The sequence below is a fragment of the Bos taurus genome, chromosome 4 (assembly GCF_002263795.3).
Source record: "Bos taurus isolate L1 Dominette 01449 registration number 42190680 breed Hereford chromosome 4, ARS-UCD2.0, whole genome shotgun sequence".
NCBI lineage: Eukaryota > Metazoa > Chordata > Mammalia > Artiodactyla > Bovidae > Bos > Bos taurus.
The window spans coordinates 90,995,688-91,015,200 of record NC_037331.1 but is presented as its reverse complement, the minus strand read 5'-3'; the positions used below and the strand labels follow the sequence as shown (position 1 = coordinate 91,015,200).

Genomic DNA, 19,513 nt, shown 5'->3' with positions numbered 1-19,513 from the left:
ATTTAAACTAAATATTTAAGATGCCCCTTGACCTGATCTGAGCTGTTAAATTGAAAAAAAAAAATTAAATATCACTACTGCAGCCTAAACCTTGGAGATTGAGATGTAGATGCCTGGGATACAGTGAAGAAAGTTACAGGGTGAACATCTAAGTGAAGTCCCGTGGTTTGAATATCTCAGGTTATATTCAAGGACCGGAAAGTGGAGCAGAGAAAGGTAGGGTGGTACTAACAGATGAGGCTGCAGAGATGGAGACCCCATCACAGAGGTCCCTGTGAGCAACTTTCCCAGTTCAGTAAGATTCAGAAAATTGTCCCAGGTCTTTTGAATTGTGCAACTTGTACCCTAGTCCAGGTCTTCCCAACTGGTCTGTCCTCTTCTTCTGGCTACCTCCATCAGTCAGTTTGTCTTTCCACCTTACCACTGGGCCCATGTTTTTGGCCCTCTGCAGTTTGGGAGGTGCACACAATTCTTTTGCATATTTTAGTGCCTGGGAGTTATTTCTGTTTAATTGAACATGCTAATGTTTCTTTCCCATCCTTCCCCTATTGCGTCCTTGAAACAAAATCAGTTTAAATTCAGTATAAAATGACTTATGTTTGCTGATATGCTAGTGATTACTTTTCAGTGTGTGGTGCAGTTCTTGGCATGATTCTGCTGGTTTTAAGAATGACTATGCAGTTACTACATACATGTGCATTGTCAGGAAAGTGGATCAGAGTATGACAGTCCTGTCTCTGGTGTGTCGAGGACTGGGGCAAATAGAGTTCTTATGGAATTCAGAATGACTTGTAAATTTGGTCCTGTATGCATAAATGTGTTTATTTAGAACAGCTCACATCTTCTCTTCTCTCTTACCAGTTTCCTCACAGCAACTGCAAGAAAATGATTTAATTATTTAAAATACTTGCTGCTTACAGAAGAAAAAGTCAGGGAGGAGCTAAATAAAGAAATAGTTTTTAACCTACACATTTAGAGTGTGGAATTATCTACTACATGCTAAGACTGTAGTAAAAAATTCAACCGGTTGGATGTTTGCTTTCCTGGGAATAAAAGGTCTAATATGATTTACATTTTTTCCATTGAATTGACTGTTTATAAGATCATCACTGCAGTAACATTATGAGTTTTATAACAATTTTAGGAAAAGGAAAATAGCCCCTACGTTCTCAGTTTATGAAACTAAACTATCTCCTGATAAATGAGATAGTCTTGGAAAACCAAGCTCAACAGCCATGTATCAAAGAGTTTAAAATTCATCCCAGGTTCATCTTAGGAAGTCACGTTGAAATGTATACAGCACTTTGCAAACCAGAGCAGTTTTGCCTTTTCACTAAGAAGAACTAAAAGCAAAAGACGCACCTTGGGGTGCAAAAGACCTTCCGTGGTATTGCCCAGACAAATAAGCATTTACTCTGTGTTCCAGGGACATGAGATGCTGTCAGAGTTTTGGATTTCATTAATGAAAACATAAAACAATCTTGCTATAAAATTAATGAGGCTGACTTCATCTCCCACCACACAATCACTTAGCTATATGTTGTTAATTTTAAGCAAAACACTAAAACACATCACAACTTTACAATCAGTGTTTTAAATGGATGACTGACACACAGCCTTTGACAATATTTAGCACTTTATAGCAATACATTAACACCAACTTTAGAAACTATAGCATACTGAAATTTTACAGCCAATCAAGTTGATGAGTCACTGTCAGCTTACAAAATTCTTCTTTTTGATGATAAGAGAAGCAGATATAGGAAGTGAGGGGCAAACTCTAGCTCCTGTAAAATCTTTACTATCATTACTGCTACTGCTACTGCTAAGTCACTTCAGTCGTGTCCGACTCTGTGCGACCCCAGAGACGGCAGCCCACCATGAACTTGAAATTTTAAGGAATAGAAAAACATCCGGTTGGCCCAAAAATTCATTTGGGTTTGGGTCTAAACAGCATGAAAACAAATCCGATGATTTCTTGTAAAATTTAGAAATGGTAATAGTGGTCAATTTTTTTAGTTTGTCATCATGCATGTACATTGATTTGTGAAAAACGTCATATAGTATCCATTGATGTGTGTGGCGATAGTCACTAGACAGCCTTATGGACTTTAAAAGAAAAAACGTGAAGTTGGATATATTTAATCTTCCTTCAAACTAATTGAAGTTTATAACTAGTTAAGGAAATAAGTAGTTCGACTAGAGAAAACAGATATCTATGTTTCGAAATTACAGATTATTCATGTCCTCATGTTGGGAGATTCTGATTCATTAAGTTTGAATGGTGCTGTTTAATCTGTGCTTAAAAAAGATAACTAAGATGGGAACAACTGCTCTGGGATGCCTAGTCTTCATTTTCAGTTATCCAGTTCAGTGATGCAAAATAAATGACACAAGATTTCTCGGTATATAGATAGGGACCTATCCTCGATGCAGTTATTTCAGGTTTTTATCACTGTATTCTTTCCCTTGTCATATGCCTCTTTTTTATAAGCAACCATGCTGGTCTGCCCAGGACTGTCCAGGTTTTGGTCCTATGACCTGAGAGACTCCTCAGTCCTGGACAACCAGAGTGATTTGCCACCAGATAAGATCTTTAAAGAAATAACTGAATCTTTTTGGTCGCTGTGACCATTCTTCAATATTTATTTGTGAGTTGTCTATTTTGTGGTTAAAATCATGGGAGAGAAATTTTAGGTAGAAGCTGGAAAGACTGTTTTTACAGGTCACTTGATGACATTCTGGACATAAGCATTGAATACTACCTAGGAGCCTCAATCACTTAGACCTGAGTATAATAAGTGATTGAGGTTTCCTTGGTGATTCAGTGTTAAAGAATCTGCCTGCCAATGCAGGAGACTTGGGTTCAACCCCAAGGTCAGAAAGATCCCATGGAGAAGGAAATGGCAACCCACTCCAGTATTCTTGCCTGGGAAATATCATGGACAGAAAATCCTGGCAGTCCATGAAGTTGAAAAGAGTCAGATATGACTGAGCACACATGCATAATAAGTGAGGCCAGAGGAAAAAATGTTCAATGATTGGATAAATGAAAATGAATAAATTAACTACTACATTTGTCTAGAGAAGAGTCACTGTTTTTATCAGAGTATGAAAGAAAGAAAGTCGTTCAGTCGTGTCTGACTCTTTGCAACCCCATGGACTATAGCCCACCAGGCTCTTCTGTCCATGGGATTTTCCAGGCAAGAATACTGGAGTGGGTTGACATTTCCTTCTCCAGGAGATCTTCCTGACCCAGAGATTGAACCTGGGTCTCCTGCATTGTAGGCAGATGCTTTACCATCTGAACCACCAGGGAAGTCAGAGTATAGGACCCAAATATAAAATAACTACTTAAATTAACCTCTCTAAATTTAGAGGAAATATGCATTAGTGTGAGGAAAGATAATATTTGTTGAACTTAAAAACTGTTTATTAAAGTTGACTAACTGACATTTATGGGAAAATTTAAAGTGCTGGCTTTTGCTCTATCCTAGTGTTATCAGACAGAGAAGGCACTGGCAACCCACTCCAGTACTCTTGCCTGGAAACTCCCATGGATGGAGGAGCCTGGTAGGCTGCAGTCCGTGGGGTTGCTAAGAGTCAGACACGACTGAGCGACTTCACTTTCACTTTCCACTTTCATGCACTGGAGAAGGAAATGGCAACCCACTCCAGTGTTCTTGCCTGGAGAATCCCAGGGACGGGGGAGCCTGATGGGCTGCCATCTATGGGGTCACACAGAGTCGGACATGACTGAAGTGACTTAGCAGCAGCAGCAGCAGTGTTACCAGATGTATAAAGTTTAGGGGAATGTGAAAGTGAGAGGAGATCCTTTTTGCTTTCCTTAATAAGCCCTCAATGTCCTTAAGTCACTTGATGGCATTCTGGACATAAGCAATAAAGATTATTCTAGGATCTAGGAGACAAGACACCACACAGAGAAAGACCTGTTTTTTTTTTTTTTTTTTTCCTTGTATGTTCAATATTCTTGCCATCTAACCCATTTTTCTGGTAACTGAGAGAATATTGGTGTCAATTTGGAGAAGTGGGAATGGTTCCCGTATCTGCTCTGTGTGTCTAAGTGAATTTCACATCCATAATCTTGGTTTCCTCATCTTTAGAATGAAAAGGTTGGATTATAACTAAATTATATTTCATCTAACTTAAACATCAAATTTATCTTCCATTTTTAACTCTGTATTTATATCACATGTTAAATGATAAACATGAAATTAAAGGTATAATTTACAAGGCCAATTCTCAATCCTCAATATACCTAAAACAATTATTCTGAATGACTTCACTTTAAGAGCTCTGCATCGTTTATATAATGTACAGCAAGAAGACTATAGTTAACAACACAATATAATATACTTGAAAGTTCTTATAGATCTTAAAAGTTCTCACCACAAGGAGTCAAAAGGGAACTCTGTGAGTGATGCAAATGGTAACTAACCTTATGGTGGTAATCATTTCACAGTATGCATGTATATTAAATCATCACATATGTTTCTTAAACTTATACAGAGTTATATGTCAATTATATATCAATAAGCTGGAAAAAATAATAAAAACATAAAATTGAGTTTTTATTTGAAAAGAAATTAAGAAGAAAACAAATTGAATGATTCTTCTAAAGATAAACTATTGGTTGCTGAGTTGTGTCCAACTCTGCAATCTCATGAACTGTAGCCAGCCAGGCTTCACTACCCATGAAATTCTCCAGGCAAGAATACAAGAGTGGGTTGCCATTTCCTTCTCTGGGGGATCTTCCTGACCCAGGGATCAAACCTGGGTCTCCTGCATTGCAGGAGGATTCTTCACCATCTGAGCCACCAGGGAAGCCCTAGAGTTAAGCAGTGCACTTAAGGAAATATTGTCATTTAATATTTACAAAAAGAGCTCCCAAACAGCACTTTCTAAACAAGGACAGACCTGGGGTTATGGGGGAGATCTTATTTGAGCCACTTATTAGATAATGCTCTGGGAGCTGAGGTGAATGAAAAGAACAACAGTCTACACATTTTACTTAAAAGATCGAATCACTACCAAAATGCTAGGTAATTACTAACATGTACAGTATAATAGAACTCAATAAGGTGGAAATGAAGATAATGAAACTATATGTCTTTTATTTACTTTATATCTTTTTGTTGCTAATGGAATAGTTTCTGTTCTTTCCCAATAAAAATTCAATACCCAGTTTAAAAACCTAAGAGTAAAATCAAATAGCTTTATCTCATTAGGTGTGCCTCAAATGGTGAAAATCTTAGCCCTCATTCCATCTTTTAGTGAAATCTAACCCCAGTTGATGGAGAAGGCAATGGCACCCCACTCCAGTATTCTTGCCTGGAAACTCCCATGGATGGAGGAGCCTGGTGGGCTGCAGTCCATGAGGTCGGACACAACTGAGCGATTTCACTTTCGCTTTTCACTTGCATGCATTGGAGAAGGAAATGGCAACCCACTCCAGTGTTCTTGCCTGGAGAATCCCCGGGATGGGGGAGACTGGTGGGCTGCCGTCTCTGGGGTTGCACAGAGTTGGACACGACTGAAGCGACTTAGCAGCAGCAGCAGCAACCCCAGTTGATGGATTTCCATTCTCTTACAGGGCTGGAGCGAATTGCACGGGATTCATCTTATGAACAGGAGGGAAAGGTCCAATTTGTAATTGATGCTGTGTATTCCATGGCTTATGCCCTGCACAATATGCACAAAGATGTCTGCCCTGGATACATTGGCATTTGCCCACGAATGAGTACCATTGATGGGAAAGAACTACTCGGTTATATTCGGGCTGTAAATTTTAATGGTAAGTCACAACTTTTTTTGTATCTAAACACTTGAGAAGTGACAGGGTGTGGCTATTCTCCCTATATATAGAATATACTCCAGCAGAGTGGGAAGCATAGGATAAGAAGCAGTTCCCCTTTTAATCAGAAGTGTGAGTTTTTCCACCTGCTTTTAAATCTCAAACACATTTTTGTATGTGTGTGCTACCATTTATCTGTTCCTGAAAGAAGTAGAAGTTAAAAATAAGCTGCTATCAATCAAAAATCACTCTTTCAGAAACAACTTAGGAGGCTCATTTGGAACCACTGACAACAGATTAGATTTCTCTGAAAATGTTTTGTTCATGCCATTATTAGAGAAGGCATTGTTCACATTTTGTTTTGAAACTGATTTTCAGCATTTTAAACAGTAAGATGACTTGAGGAAGAGGGAGTGATTTAGAGCTGCTGTATATTTACATTCTTTTAAAAGCTCTGTGTTAAGGTTCCACCGCTTCTTTTTCTTTGTATTTCTTTCAACAACTGGGTCAATTTGAAGCAATGAGCTGTATCGTGTAAGGTAGAACTACATACAATGAAGTAGAGCTGAGATTTGCCTATTGCCGCAGCAGAAATGCTGCTTCTCCGAGTGACACAAGAAATTAGTACAGAATATGCTGGGTTCATAGTATTTGGCTGAGAATAGCCAAACTGCCTGTCTCGAGTGATGAAACTATTGAATTCTGCTGTTCTTTCATGAAAGTTGTAATGGTTGCTGCTCATGACTTTGACCATTGTTTTCAAATGAAATGATAGAATGCTCTGAGCTGTCTAATTCTTTCTGTGTGGCTGTAATCCACACAATGGACATGCCTCCGAGGCACGCACAGTGCTGCACTGTCCATCATAATACACTCCAGTGACCTCAGCTGCCAGCCTTCCTCAAAAAAGCACAAGGTCAACTTCAATTTAGAATTCAAGTGGAAACTTCTTTTGCTCTGTTCAGGCAATGGGAGACACAATTTGGTTTACATTCAATCCAAAGGACCCTCTTTTTTTCAACAGAATTTTGGTGAAACATTACATAATGCTGTTCCTTTTGTTGAGAATATAAATAGTAAGGGGAATTTGAAAATAATTTTCTTACAGTGATTAAATGGAGCGCAAGAGGAGTGTTACAATGCAAGGTTATTTACCCTAATGTGAGGCTGGGGAACACTTTGTTTATCTAAACTGTTAAACAGTGGAAAGAGGAATGCAAATGGATATATTTTTTCATAAACTAAAGCTCATTTCCATAAGAGAGGCAGATCTTTTAAAGAAATATTGGATTAAAGCACTTCAAAGGTGAATTACCAATTTCTTTCTTAACCATAGATAAAAACCTAACCCTTACTTGATGACTTTAATTATCATACCATACTGTAATATAATGATGCCATTAAAGACTACTAAAAAAGTCATAATGTCTAATGATTATTAACACAATTTGCCTCTAGACACCAATGATTTCTGAGTTCTGTCTACTTTTTACAGTTTTTTTTCCCCTTTACATTTTCAGAGTACTGTTGCTGTGATTGTTTTGGGGGCTGATCCCTTCCATAATTTGCTTCTTTCAATCTACCATGAATACAAAGGACTTCCCTGGTGGCTCAGACGGTAAAGCGTCTGTCTACAATGTGGGAGACCTGGGTTCGATCCCTGGGTCAGGAAGATCCCCTGGAGAAGGAAATGGCACCCCACTCCAGTACTATTGCCTGGAAAATCCCATGGATGGAGGAGCCTGGTAGGCTACAGTCCATTGCGTCGCAAAGAGTCAGACATGACTGAGCGACTTCACTCACTCACTCACTCATGAACACAAAAACACATAAAATTTCATCAATGTATTTATTGAGTCCATAGAATGTGTTAAACATTATGATAGGTGCTAAAGATACATTACTGGTAAAAACAGTTCAAACAGACCTAAGTTTCTTGGGGAATTTAGATATCAATCAAAAAAGCACACAAAGGTGTAATTATGTAATCTGCAATGAGTATTGAAAGAGAAGGTATGTTGAACTTAAAGTTTATAACAGGGGAATATGTCTATATTCTAGGTAGTTAGAGACAGCTGGAATCAGGATGAAAGTGAGAGATAAGGGTAAAACAGACAGGACTAGGGAGATCATGAGGTCTTATAGGTCATTCCTACAGTTTGTTCTTCATCTTGAAAGCAATAGGAACCCACTGAAGCATAATAGAACTGTGTCTGATACAAGAGTAAATGTACCCCAGATGAGGATCATGTAAAATACAAGGATTTCACTGTATGAACTTAAAAGATCTCTTTGAGCTCCTTGGAGATTTATTTTGCTAATGGCTTAAAATTTGGCTGTGTTCCAATCAGATCAGATCAGATCAGTCACTCAGTCGTGTCTGACTCTTTGCAACCCCATGAATCGCAGCACACCAGGCCTCCCTGTCCATCACCAACTCCCAGAGTTCACTGAGACTCACGTCCATCGAGTCAGTGATGCCATCCAGCCATCTCATCCTCTGTCGTCCCCTTCTCCTCTTGCCCCCAATCCCTCCCAGCATCAGAGTCTTTTCCAATGAGTCAACTCTTCGCATGAGGTGGCCAAAGTCCTGGAGTTTCAGCTTTAGCATCATTCCTTCCAAAGAAATCCCAGGGCTGATCTCCTTCAAAATGGACTGGTTGGATCTCCTTGCAGTCCAAGGGACTCTCAAGAGTCTTCTCCAACACCACAGTTCAAAAGCATCAATTCTTTGGCACTCAGCCTTCTTCACAGTCCAACTCTCATATCCATACATGACCACAGGAAAAACCATAGCCTTGACTAGACGAACCTTTGTTGGCAAAGTAATGTCTCTGCTTTTGAATACGCTGTCTAGGTTGGTCATAACTTTCCTTCCAAGGAGTAAGCGTCTTTTAATTTCCTGGCTGCAGTCACCATCTGCAGTGATTTTGGAGCCCAGAAAAATAAAGTCTGACACTGTTTCTACTGTTTCCCCATCTATTTCCCATAAAGTGATGGGACCGGATGCCATGATCTTCCTTTTCTGAATGTTGAGCTTTAAGCCAACTTTTTCACTCTCCACTTTCACTTTGATCACTTTCACTTTTGAGTTCCTCTTCCTTTTCTGCCATAAGGGTGGTATCATCTGCATATCTGAGGTTATTGATATTTCTCCGGGCAATCTTGATTCCAGCTTGTGTTTCTTCCTGTCCAGCGTTTCTCATGATGTACTCTGCATAGAAGTTAAATAAGCAGGGTGACAATATACAGCCTTGACGAACTCCTTTTTCTATTTGGAACCAGTCTGTTGGTCCATGACCAGTTCTAACTGTTGCTTCCTGACCTGCACACAGATTTCTCAAGAGGCAGATCAGGTGGTCTGATATTCCCATCTCTTTCAGAATTTTCCACAGTTTATTGTGATCCACACAGTCAAAGGCTTTGGCATAGTCAATAAAGCAGAAATAGATGGTTTTCTGGAGCTCTCTTGCTTTTTAGATGATCCAGCAGATGTTGGCAATTTCATCTCTGGTTCTTCTGCCTTTTCTAAAACCAGCTTGAACATCAGGAAGTTCACGGTTCACATATTGCTGAAGCCTGGCTTGAAGAATTTTGAGCATTACTTTACTAGCGTATGGGATGAGTGCAATTGTGCGGTAGTTTGAGCATTCCTTGGTAATGCCTTTCTTTGGGACTGGAATGAAAACTGACCTTTTCCAGTCCTGTGGCCACTGCTGAGTTTTCTAAATTTGCTGGTATATTGAGTGCAGCACTTTCACAGCATCATCTTTCAGGATTTGGAATAGTTCAACTGGAATTCTATCACCTCCACTAACTTTGTTCATCGTGATGCTTTCTAAGGCCCACTTGACTTCACATTTCAGGATGTCTGGCTCTAGGTCAATGATCACACCATCGTGATTATCTGGGTCGTGAAGATCTTTTTTGTACAGTTCTTCTGGGTATTCTTGCCATCTCTTTTTAATATCTTCTGCTTCTGTTAGGTCCATAGCATTTCTGTCCTTTATCAAGCCCATCTTTACTGTAATAATAATAAGGTAAGAGACCTGAGTATACGCAGATTATCATGGGATATCTAATTTGATTTTCAGTAATTTTCAGGATGTTTATCAATTTTTTATTTTATTATTGGCTTACTGTTAGCATTCATTCATTATGAATACCTTGCCAGTTTCTGATAAAAAGACACGTAGGGCTGTTCAAGTAGAAGTACATCATCAAGACGATTGAAAGGAGGAGAAACAAATTTAGTAAAGAACTGTGTCTGGTACAATAGTAAGAAGGAAGGACTAGGTTAAGTACTGAGCTTCCTAAGCAGTCAAAATGTTAAAGGGACATTTGATGGAATACATAAGCTTCATTACATGATAGAAGCAAGTTTATCTGTTTTTTAGGAGAGAATGAATTCTCTTAGAAATTATTTCTAAAAGAAAAGTATCATATAAGACTTTGACAGCCTAATAAGCAGTGTTATTTAATAAAACTTTACTTGGGATGCTGGAGGGAAACAAAGGCCTGCCTTTTAGGATTCCTTTTATTGCTACCAGTTGAACAAAATGCTATTTCTATAAATTTTTTAAATTTAAAAATTTATCAAAAGAAAGACGTAAAATAAAGAAAAGTTCAGATTTTTTCAGGTACTTAAGCAACAATGTCAATTTCTTCCTCTGGTCTGGTCTATAGGCAGTAAAATATTAATATTGTACATCTTGTATAGAATCAAAGATTTTTCTGTTGCCATGAGAACCTTATTCATTATAAAGAAAAAGCGTTGGATAGAATTCCAGAAATGTCTCCTTACTTCTCTATAGCTGAGCAGGACAGAGTCGGCATACTAATCAGGGCTCTTTGACTGTAGGTAACAGAAACCAACTTAAGCTTGCTTAATCTGAAAGGATGGATTTATGAGGATGTGTCAGGAAACTCCCTGGCAGAGTATAGAAAGGCCTAAGAACATAACTGGTTATAAGTACTAAAACCTTTCAGAAATCCAAACATCTTTCTGTCTGCTCTGTTTTGTTCTTCCTATATGGGTTTTCTCTACTTCTAGGTTCTTAGGGTAGGTAGCACAACTTTTAGAATTTGGTTGCTGTTTGGAACATGTGCTAAGATGAACATATATGTGTTTTAAGTCTCAATTCTAACTTCTTGGAAACTTGAATCTCATTAGCTAAACTTAAGTTTGATGTCAGACCTATTCCAAATTATTCATGGCAAGGAGCAGATAGTACAAACTTAGCTGTCGTGAGGCACTCCTAGTGGGTGAAAAGGATATTTAGGAAGTTTCTATCAGTGACTTAGGGGGAAAGTTTAAATAAAGTGAGCAGAGAGATGAAAACCTAAGGAAGGGGTGATGCTGGGGTCTCTGAATCTCTTTGCTTCTCTAGGTGGGTGAGTTTTTGTTAAGGTAGAGGAGACACAATTAAGAATCACATACAATCGGTGGGAATCTGAGAGAGGAATCAATTTTGGAATTATTGAATGAATGCAAGCCTTCATGTTGTGATTGAATTCTCTGAATGAAGTACCTTCCTTAAGCTCACAGGGAGGTTGTGGTCTAACCATGTAAATGCTCATTATTCTAAGAAGCATATGTAAACATTTGCCTGATTACAGAGACTGGTATAGAGATGGAGTTTATCAGAACTTTCTTTTCTTTAGAAACTTTATTATTTTATGGACTTACTGAAAGTTTTCCAAATACGCAATTCTGAGAGTCTCTGAACATTATAGACTGGATTTAAAGCAAATTTCCTTGTGTATAGTACCTTTAAGTTATCTAAAATAAATAAATACTGCTTAATACTAGGAGATGTATTGTAAGCACACTAATAGGTCAAATAAGACAATGAACAATATCTCATAAGATCTATAAAAAGCCGTTTGCTTAAATTATAAACATTTCTAAGTACAAAAACAAACTAGAAATGGAATAAATGTTTAACAGTATAAGCACATCTTTCTTGGCCTATAAATAATTATATATTTATTTATAGTTATTCTTGTTGCAGAGACAAATTAGTCCTATTAACACTGTTATTAATAGTCTATCAATTTTAGCCATTGAGATAAAACAAGGGACAAAAATAACAGAGATTACTACTAAAAAGGAAAAAGTAGAATTATGATTACTTCAAATGACTTGATATCCAGACAATAAATTGAGAAATATATTAGAATACTTTAAGATGATCAAATATAAAATTAATATTAAACATTAAAAACTTTGCTACATGCTAGTAAGAAGCCATTAACTCATATGGGAAATGAGACTCTGTTTTCTTTGCAAAATATTCATAGACAATATCTTGGAATAAATGGAACCAAAAAATATGAAAGATCTATATGAAGACAACTTTATTGAGGGACATCCACATCCACATCCCTTGTCTGTAACAGAAAAACAAATTGTAGGAAAAAATGTTATTATTTTATGAGTAAATCTATATTCAGGCTTAGTGTCAGTTCAGTTCAGTTCAGTTGCTCAGTCGTGTCCGACTCTTTGCAACCCCATGAATTGCAGCACACCAGGCCTCCCTGTCTATCACCAACTCCAGGAATTCACTCAAACTCACGTCCATCGATTCGGTGATGCCGTCCAGCTGTCTCATCCTCTGTTGTCCCCTTCTCCTCCTGCCCCCAATCCCTCCCAGCATCAGGGTCTTTTCCAATGTGTCAACTCTTCGCATGAGGTGGCCAAAGTACTGGAGTTTCAGCTTTAGCTTCATTTCTCCCAAAGAACACCCAGGACTGATGTCCTTTAGAATGGACTAGTTGGATCTCCTTGCAGTCCACGGGACTCTCAAGAGTCTTCTCCAACACCACAGTTCAAAAGCATCAATTCTTCGGCGCTCAGCTTTCTTCACAGTCCAACTCTCACATCCATACGTGACTACTGGAAAAACCATAGCCTTGACTAGATGGACCTTTGTTGGCAAAGTAATGTCTCTGCTTTTTAATACGCTGTCTAGGTTGGTCATAACTTTCCTTCCAAGGAGTAAGCGTCTTTTAATTTCATGGCTGCAATCACAATCTGCAGTGATTTTGGAGCCCCCAAAAATAAAGTCTGTGACTGTTTCCACTGTTTCCCCATCTATTTCCCATGAAGTGATGGGACCGGATGCCAAGATCTTCGTTTTCTGAATGTTGAGCTTTAAGCCAACTTTTTCACTTTCCACTTTCACTTTCATCAAGAGGCTTTTTAGTTCCTCTTCACTTTCTGCCGTAAGGGTGGTATCATCTGCATATCTGAGATTATTGATATTTCTCCTGGCAATCTTGATTCCAGCTTGTGCTTCTTCCAGTCCAGCCTTTCTCATGATGTACTCTGCATATAAGTTAAATAAGCAGGGTGACAATATACAGCCTTGATGTGCTCCTTTTCCTATTTGGAACCAGTCTGTTGTTCCATGTCCAGTTCTAACTGCTGCTTGCTGACCTGCATATAGGTTTCTCAAGAGGCAGATCAGGTAGTCTGATATTCCCATCTCTTTCAGAATTTTCCACAGTTTATTGTGATCCACACAGTCAAAGGCTTTGGCATAATCAATAAAGCAGAAATAGATGGTTTTCTGGAGCTCTCTTGCTTTTTAGATGATCCAGCAGATGTTGGCAATTTGTTCTCTGGTTCCTCTACCTTTTCTAAAACCAGCTTGAACATCAGGAAGTTCACGGTTCACATATTGCTGAAGCCTGGCTTGGAGAATTTTGAGCATTACTAGCGTGTGAGATGAGTGCAATTGTGTGGTAGTTTGAGCATTCTTTTGCGTTGCCTTTCCTTGGGATTGGAATGAAAACTGACCTTTTCCAGTCCTGTGGCCACTGCTGAGTTTTCCAAATTTGCTTAGTGTAGTTCCAACCAAAATGACAAAGGAGCATTTTTTGGAATTTGAAATATTTAAAATTTTAACCGTAAGTATAAATGCGTGAAAGTAACTAAAAGATTTTGAAAGAAAAAATATTCCTACCAAACACATTAACATTTAAGCATAATGTTGTTATAGTAATCAGTCAATATGAAACTAATACCAGAACAGACATATAGTAAATGCAACCAGCTGGGAATAGCCAGAAATATATAATAAAATAATAATCTGTTTGTATATGTATATACATACGTATGAATTTATGATGTGATAAAGATGAGTTAGAACTCAGTGGGAAAAGACATTTATTAATTATCTATTTACAGTAAAATCAAGTGATCATGATTTCTCCATATCAAAGAGTCTTATCCATTTGGAATTTATTTTCGAGTTAGGTGAAAAGGAGAAGCAAAAGAAGAAAATACAGATGATTTATTTTTTAGATGGAGTGCTAAGTTGCTTTGTATCCCACTGTTTTTTGTGACCCTATGGACTACAGCCCCCCAGGTTCCTCTGTCCATGGGATTTCCCAGGCAAGAATACTGGAGTGGGTTGCCATAACCTTTTCCAAGGGATCTTCCCAGCCCAGTGATCAAACCTGAGTCTCGAAAGTCTCCTGCATTGGCAGGCCAGTTCTTTACCACTACTACTGCCTGGAAAGCCTCTTTTAGATGGAAGGATTATACTAAAATAACCTCAGTTCTCTTCCAGCTCTATATTCACCACAGATTATTTTAAAGATAATGGCATATTTTAAAAATATAGATACCTGTCAGTGTTCTTACTGTTGTTTTTTTTTTTTTAGTTTATTTTTATTTTTTATGAATCATTCCTTTAACCCACATTCATTTTACTGGGAATCTTAAAAAGTATCTGATAAAAGGGCTCTCTGCTAGGCATTAAAAATGCAAAGATTAATAAAGTGTGGTTCTATGAATTTTCAAATATTATAGCTTAACAAAAGGAGATGTACAAACATGTTACCAACAATAATTCAATTTGATAACTGATGTGATAGAGGCATGGGCTTGTACAAATACAGCCTAAGACTGAGATTAGGGAGCTTAGCCTAGGGGGTTGGGGGGGTGGTGCTCAAAGAATACAATACAGAGAGCAGATGACATCTGATTTAAATTACAAATAGAATGTGACATTTCTCTAGGTGGACAAGATGGGAAAGGATATTCATGGCAGACAAAACTGTTTAATAGGAGACAGAAGACAGGTGAGAGTATGTGTTCTGAGAAAGCGAGCATCCTCAGTGTAAGAATTCAAGGGGCTGACGTGGGAGCAGCCTAAAGATGACATTAGCAACACAAACTTGGGCCTGTTAGAAATCCCTGCCAAACTCTGATGTTTGACTGTGACACAGGAGGCAGCAGGGAACGGAAGCTTTCTGACAGGACAGTGAAGTGCTAGGATTTGTGTTTTAGAAAAATAACTATGGCAGCAATTTGCAGACAGGACGGTGAGATTGAAGATAGGCATGACAAGTTAAGAGACGGTTCCGATCATTTCCAGGAGAGAAGAGTGCCTGAAAGGGGAAAATGAAAATACAGATGGAATATAAAGAGATGAAAGAGGGAGGAAGGGAACAAAGACTCATTTGAGTGCTGGCTCTTTTCTAGGCACTGTGCTTTGATTAGAAACTTGAAGGTTTTGAGAAATATCTTTACCTCCCCAAATGATCTTTCTTTGTAACCGTTTGTGACAACTCCATTACTAGGATTAATTCAGTATCATTTTTGGGTGCATATATCTTTATTATTGAGTGTTGTCATTTTTAAAAATTAACTTTTTATTAGATAGTTCCTTTCAACGTTGTGTTGATGTCTGCTGTGCAGCAGAGTGAATCAGTTGCACATATACATATGTCCACTCTTTTTAGATTCCCTTCCCATTTAGATGACAACACAGCACTGAGTAGAGTGTTTTAGTGTATATACCATTGATAAAATTGGCTTGACACAGCTTTATTTTATGAACCTTTATAAGTAGAAATGAGACATAAAATATCACTATATGGAAAACTGACAAAAAATTGTCAACTCTGGAAGTTATGATGCATCATTTCCTTGTGATTAGATATTACTTATTTGGTAAATAGAGTTGAAGAAAAATCAAATGTGATGAAGTGTTTCTGTGTTAACCTTAAACATAAGGTTATATGTTTTTGATAGTTACCGTACTTGAAATAAAATTGAGAAAATCATTATTAATCATTTTGATGTACATTATATGATTTATTCTTAAAGATAGAAATTTGCAGACCATGAAGTAATTCCTGGAAATATTTATGCATTTAAAAAAAAGTGAATGGCATATGTAGCAATATTGAATATGTAGAGATAAATAAACAGGTTGACTTGAAATTAGGTAATATTTCAGTTTCTGATTAAGAAAACTTCAGGCTGGTTAAAAAATATTAATCCTACAAGTGAAGCCATCATGGAATTTAGCATCATAATTATACTTGCCTCTATTTTCTAAGATGATAAATTGTGTGTGGGGGGAGCTTAAGTCTAATTTCTCTGATAGTCATGAAGAACAAGGACTCTCATTTCTTCCCTTCATGTATAGACTTGTGGGCCAAGATGGAGGCAGCATCCTTCAAAGCTTCAGGCAAACAACAGACTTGCCTTAGTTCCTCCTTGGATCCTCCTCAACTTCACCTACTGCAGTGGGTTTCTTTTACTTCTTTGTTGTTCTTATAATTCATGAACTTCATCATGTGCCAAAAACTAGGGGAGAATGATAAGCAAATTCCAGAATTAGATGAGGTACCATAGGCTCACTAACTGAGGGTTAAGTATTGGTGTTGAATCTAAACAGGAATGCAGCAGTGAGCCCTGAATGAAGGACAGGGACATAGATGAAGAGCTGAGAGGAACTGAGGTGATGGGGACTTTCTGATGGAGTTCACATTTAATGATTTGTGTTTATCACAGTGATCAGAAGCACAGGTTTTATACTGAAAATTTAAATCCACTTTCAGCACTCACTACTTTATGATCTCAGTCAAGTAAAACCTCTCTAAATCTTTGTTTTCTCATTTGTACAATGGGGATATTAATCAGATCAGATCAGATCAGTCGCTCAGTTGTGTCTGACTCTTTGCGACCCCATGAATCGCAGCATGCCAGGCCTCCCTGTCCAACACCAACTCCCGGAGTTCACTGAGACTCACGTCCATCGAGTCAGTGATGCCATCCAGCCATCTCATCCTCTGTCCTCCCCTTCTCCTCTTGCCCCCAATCCCTCCCAGCATCAGAGTCTTTTCCAATGAGTCAACTCTTCGCATGAGGTGGCCAAAGTCCTGGAGTTTCAGCTTTAGCATCATTCCTTCCAAAGAAATCCCAGGGCTGATCTCCTTCAGAATGGACTGGTTAGATCTCCTTGCAGGCCAAGGGCCTCTCAACAGTCTTCTCCAACACCACAGTTCAAAAGCATAAATTTTTTGGTGCTCAGCCTTCTTCACAGTCCAACTCTCACATCCATACATGACCACAGGTTAGAGCTTATGTAAAATCTAAAGTGATAATATATAGAAAGTGCTTAATCAAAGATATACTGTCTTATGTGTGAGAATATTAATAGATAAATAATGAAGTTAGTACTTAGATCACCATATAAAGGTGATGAGATGAGTGGAATGGGACCGAGGACTTGAGACTTTTCAGAAGGATGCAGAGTTTAAAAGCTCTACGTATAAGGATCGCTAGTGGGAGTGAAAACAAGGCACAGGTTGGAAAAATGCTTCTGCTAGGGCACCAATCAACAAGGTTTCCCCAGAAGTGTCAGTTTCTCAGAAAAAGGGACAGAAATATGAATGTTTTTACAAGTTTCTCAAAGTACATGGTAAAGTATGCTACTGCTCATATGAGTATCTGCTGAGTCTAGGGTAGATCAAATGGGGCTCATTTTCTCACTGTTTCTTCAGTTTCCTTCAAAATTATGCACTTTTTAAATGAAAGAAAGTATTTATTAGAATAGCTCCCATTCTATTAGGGATAATTATTTTCTAGTGATATTTCACTTCAGAAAGAATCTACCCGAAAATCATAATGGAGACTTGATTATTTTTCTCTTTAAGGTTATTAACTCTTATAATTACATTAAACTTTAATCAAGAAGTTAGTTTGAAAGTAAAGAATATGAATGAGAATTATTTTTAATTTGGGTATCTAATTATTACACTTTGGGGATTTTGATTTTCCCAGTCTTTTGAATGTATTAAAACTCATGACTATACAATAACTTTTCTTTTGAACCATGTGAAAAACACCTTTGTATGTGAACTGTGAACTTCCAGATATTCAAGCTGAGTTTAGAAAAGGCAGAGGAACCAGAGATCAAATAGCCAACATCTGTTGGATCATCGAAAAAGCAAGAGAGTTCCAGAAAAACATCTACTTCTGTCTTATTGACTATGCCAAAGTCTTTGTGTGGGTCACAACAAACTGGAAAATTCTGAAAGAGATGGGAATACCAGACCTCCTAACCTGCCTCCTGAGAAATCTGTATGCAGGTCAAGAAGCAAGAACTGGACATGGAACAACAGACTGGTTCCAACTCAGGAAAGATTGTGTCAAGGCTGCATTTTGTCATCCTGGTTATTTAACTTCTGTGCAGAGTACATCATGAAAAATGCTGGGCTGGATGAAGCACAGTCTGGAATCAAGATTGCCGGGAGAAATATCAATAACCTTAGATATGCAGGTGACGCTGCCCTTATGGCAGAAAACGAAGATGAACTAAAGAGACTCTTGATGAAAGTGAAAGAAGAGAGTGAAAAAACTGGCTTAAAACTCAACATTCAGAAAACTAAGGTCAGGGCATCTGGTCCCATGACCTCATGACAAATAGATGGGGAAACAATGGAAACAGTGAGAGACTTTATTTTTGGGGCTCCAAAATCACTACAGATGATGATTGCAACCATGAAATTAAAAGACGCTTGCTCCTTGGAAGAAAAGCTATCACGAACCTCGACAGCATTCTATAAAGCAGAGACATTACTTTGCCAACAAAGGTCCATCTAGTCGAAGCTATGGTTTTTCCAGTAGTCATGTATGGATGTGAGAGTTGGACTATAAAGAAAGCTGAGCATTGAAGAATGGATGCTTTTGAACTGTGGTGTTGGAGAAGACTCTTGAGGGTCCCTTGGACTGCAAGGAGATCCAAGCAGTCCATCCTAAAGGAAATCAATCCTGAATATTCATTGGAAGGACTGATGTTGAAGCTGAAACTCCAATGCTTCGGCCAGCTGATGCGAAGAGCTGACTCATTTGAAAAGACCCTGATGCTGGGAAAGATTGAGAGCAGGAGGAGAAGGGGATGACAGAGGATGAGATGATTGGATGGCATCACTGACTCAATGAACATGAGTTTGAGCAAGCTCCAGGAGTTGGTGATGGACAGAGAAGCCTGGCATGCTGCAGTCCATGGGGTCACAAGGAGTCAGACACAACTGAGTGACTGAACTGAACTGAAACACCCAAGTTAAGGAAAGATGATCAATTTCTTTTTAAAATTTACAGAGTGTCACATTATTTATGACATTTATTTCATTTATTATGTCATATAACTTCATTCAACAAACATTTATTGAATGTCTATTTTGTGTCTCACTGGGCTATTTGTATTCTTTCTCTCTTCCAGTTCTCATATCTCCTTTTTCTTCCTTCATATGCCTTCAGATCTTAAACTTCTTTTCCTCTCCTTTTGTCCTCTTTTCTTGCCTAATGTTTCTCCATTTGCTCTTGTGATCATTCAGTAACCAAGATAGTAATGTAGCTAAGGGTAGGAGCTGTCAACTAAAACAGAGATG

General features: G+C 38.2%; 1 protein-coding gene across 3 annotated transcripts in view; it reads left to right on the top strand.

The window, feature by feature from the left end:
* Positions 1-19,513, top strand: part of GRM8 (glutamate metabotropic receptor 8) — an 848,835-nt gene that overhangs the window by 504,744 nt on the left and 324,578 nt on the right. For all 3 annotated transcript variants that reach the window (XM_015470567.3, NM_001206117.2, XM_059885684.1), the window contains one exon: positions 5,615-5,815. In XM_015470567.3, the coding sequence (XP_015326053.1) occupies positions 5,615-5,815 (201 nt within the window). The remainder of the gene's footprint in view (positions 1-5,614; positions 5,816-19,513) is intronic.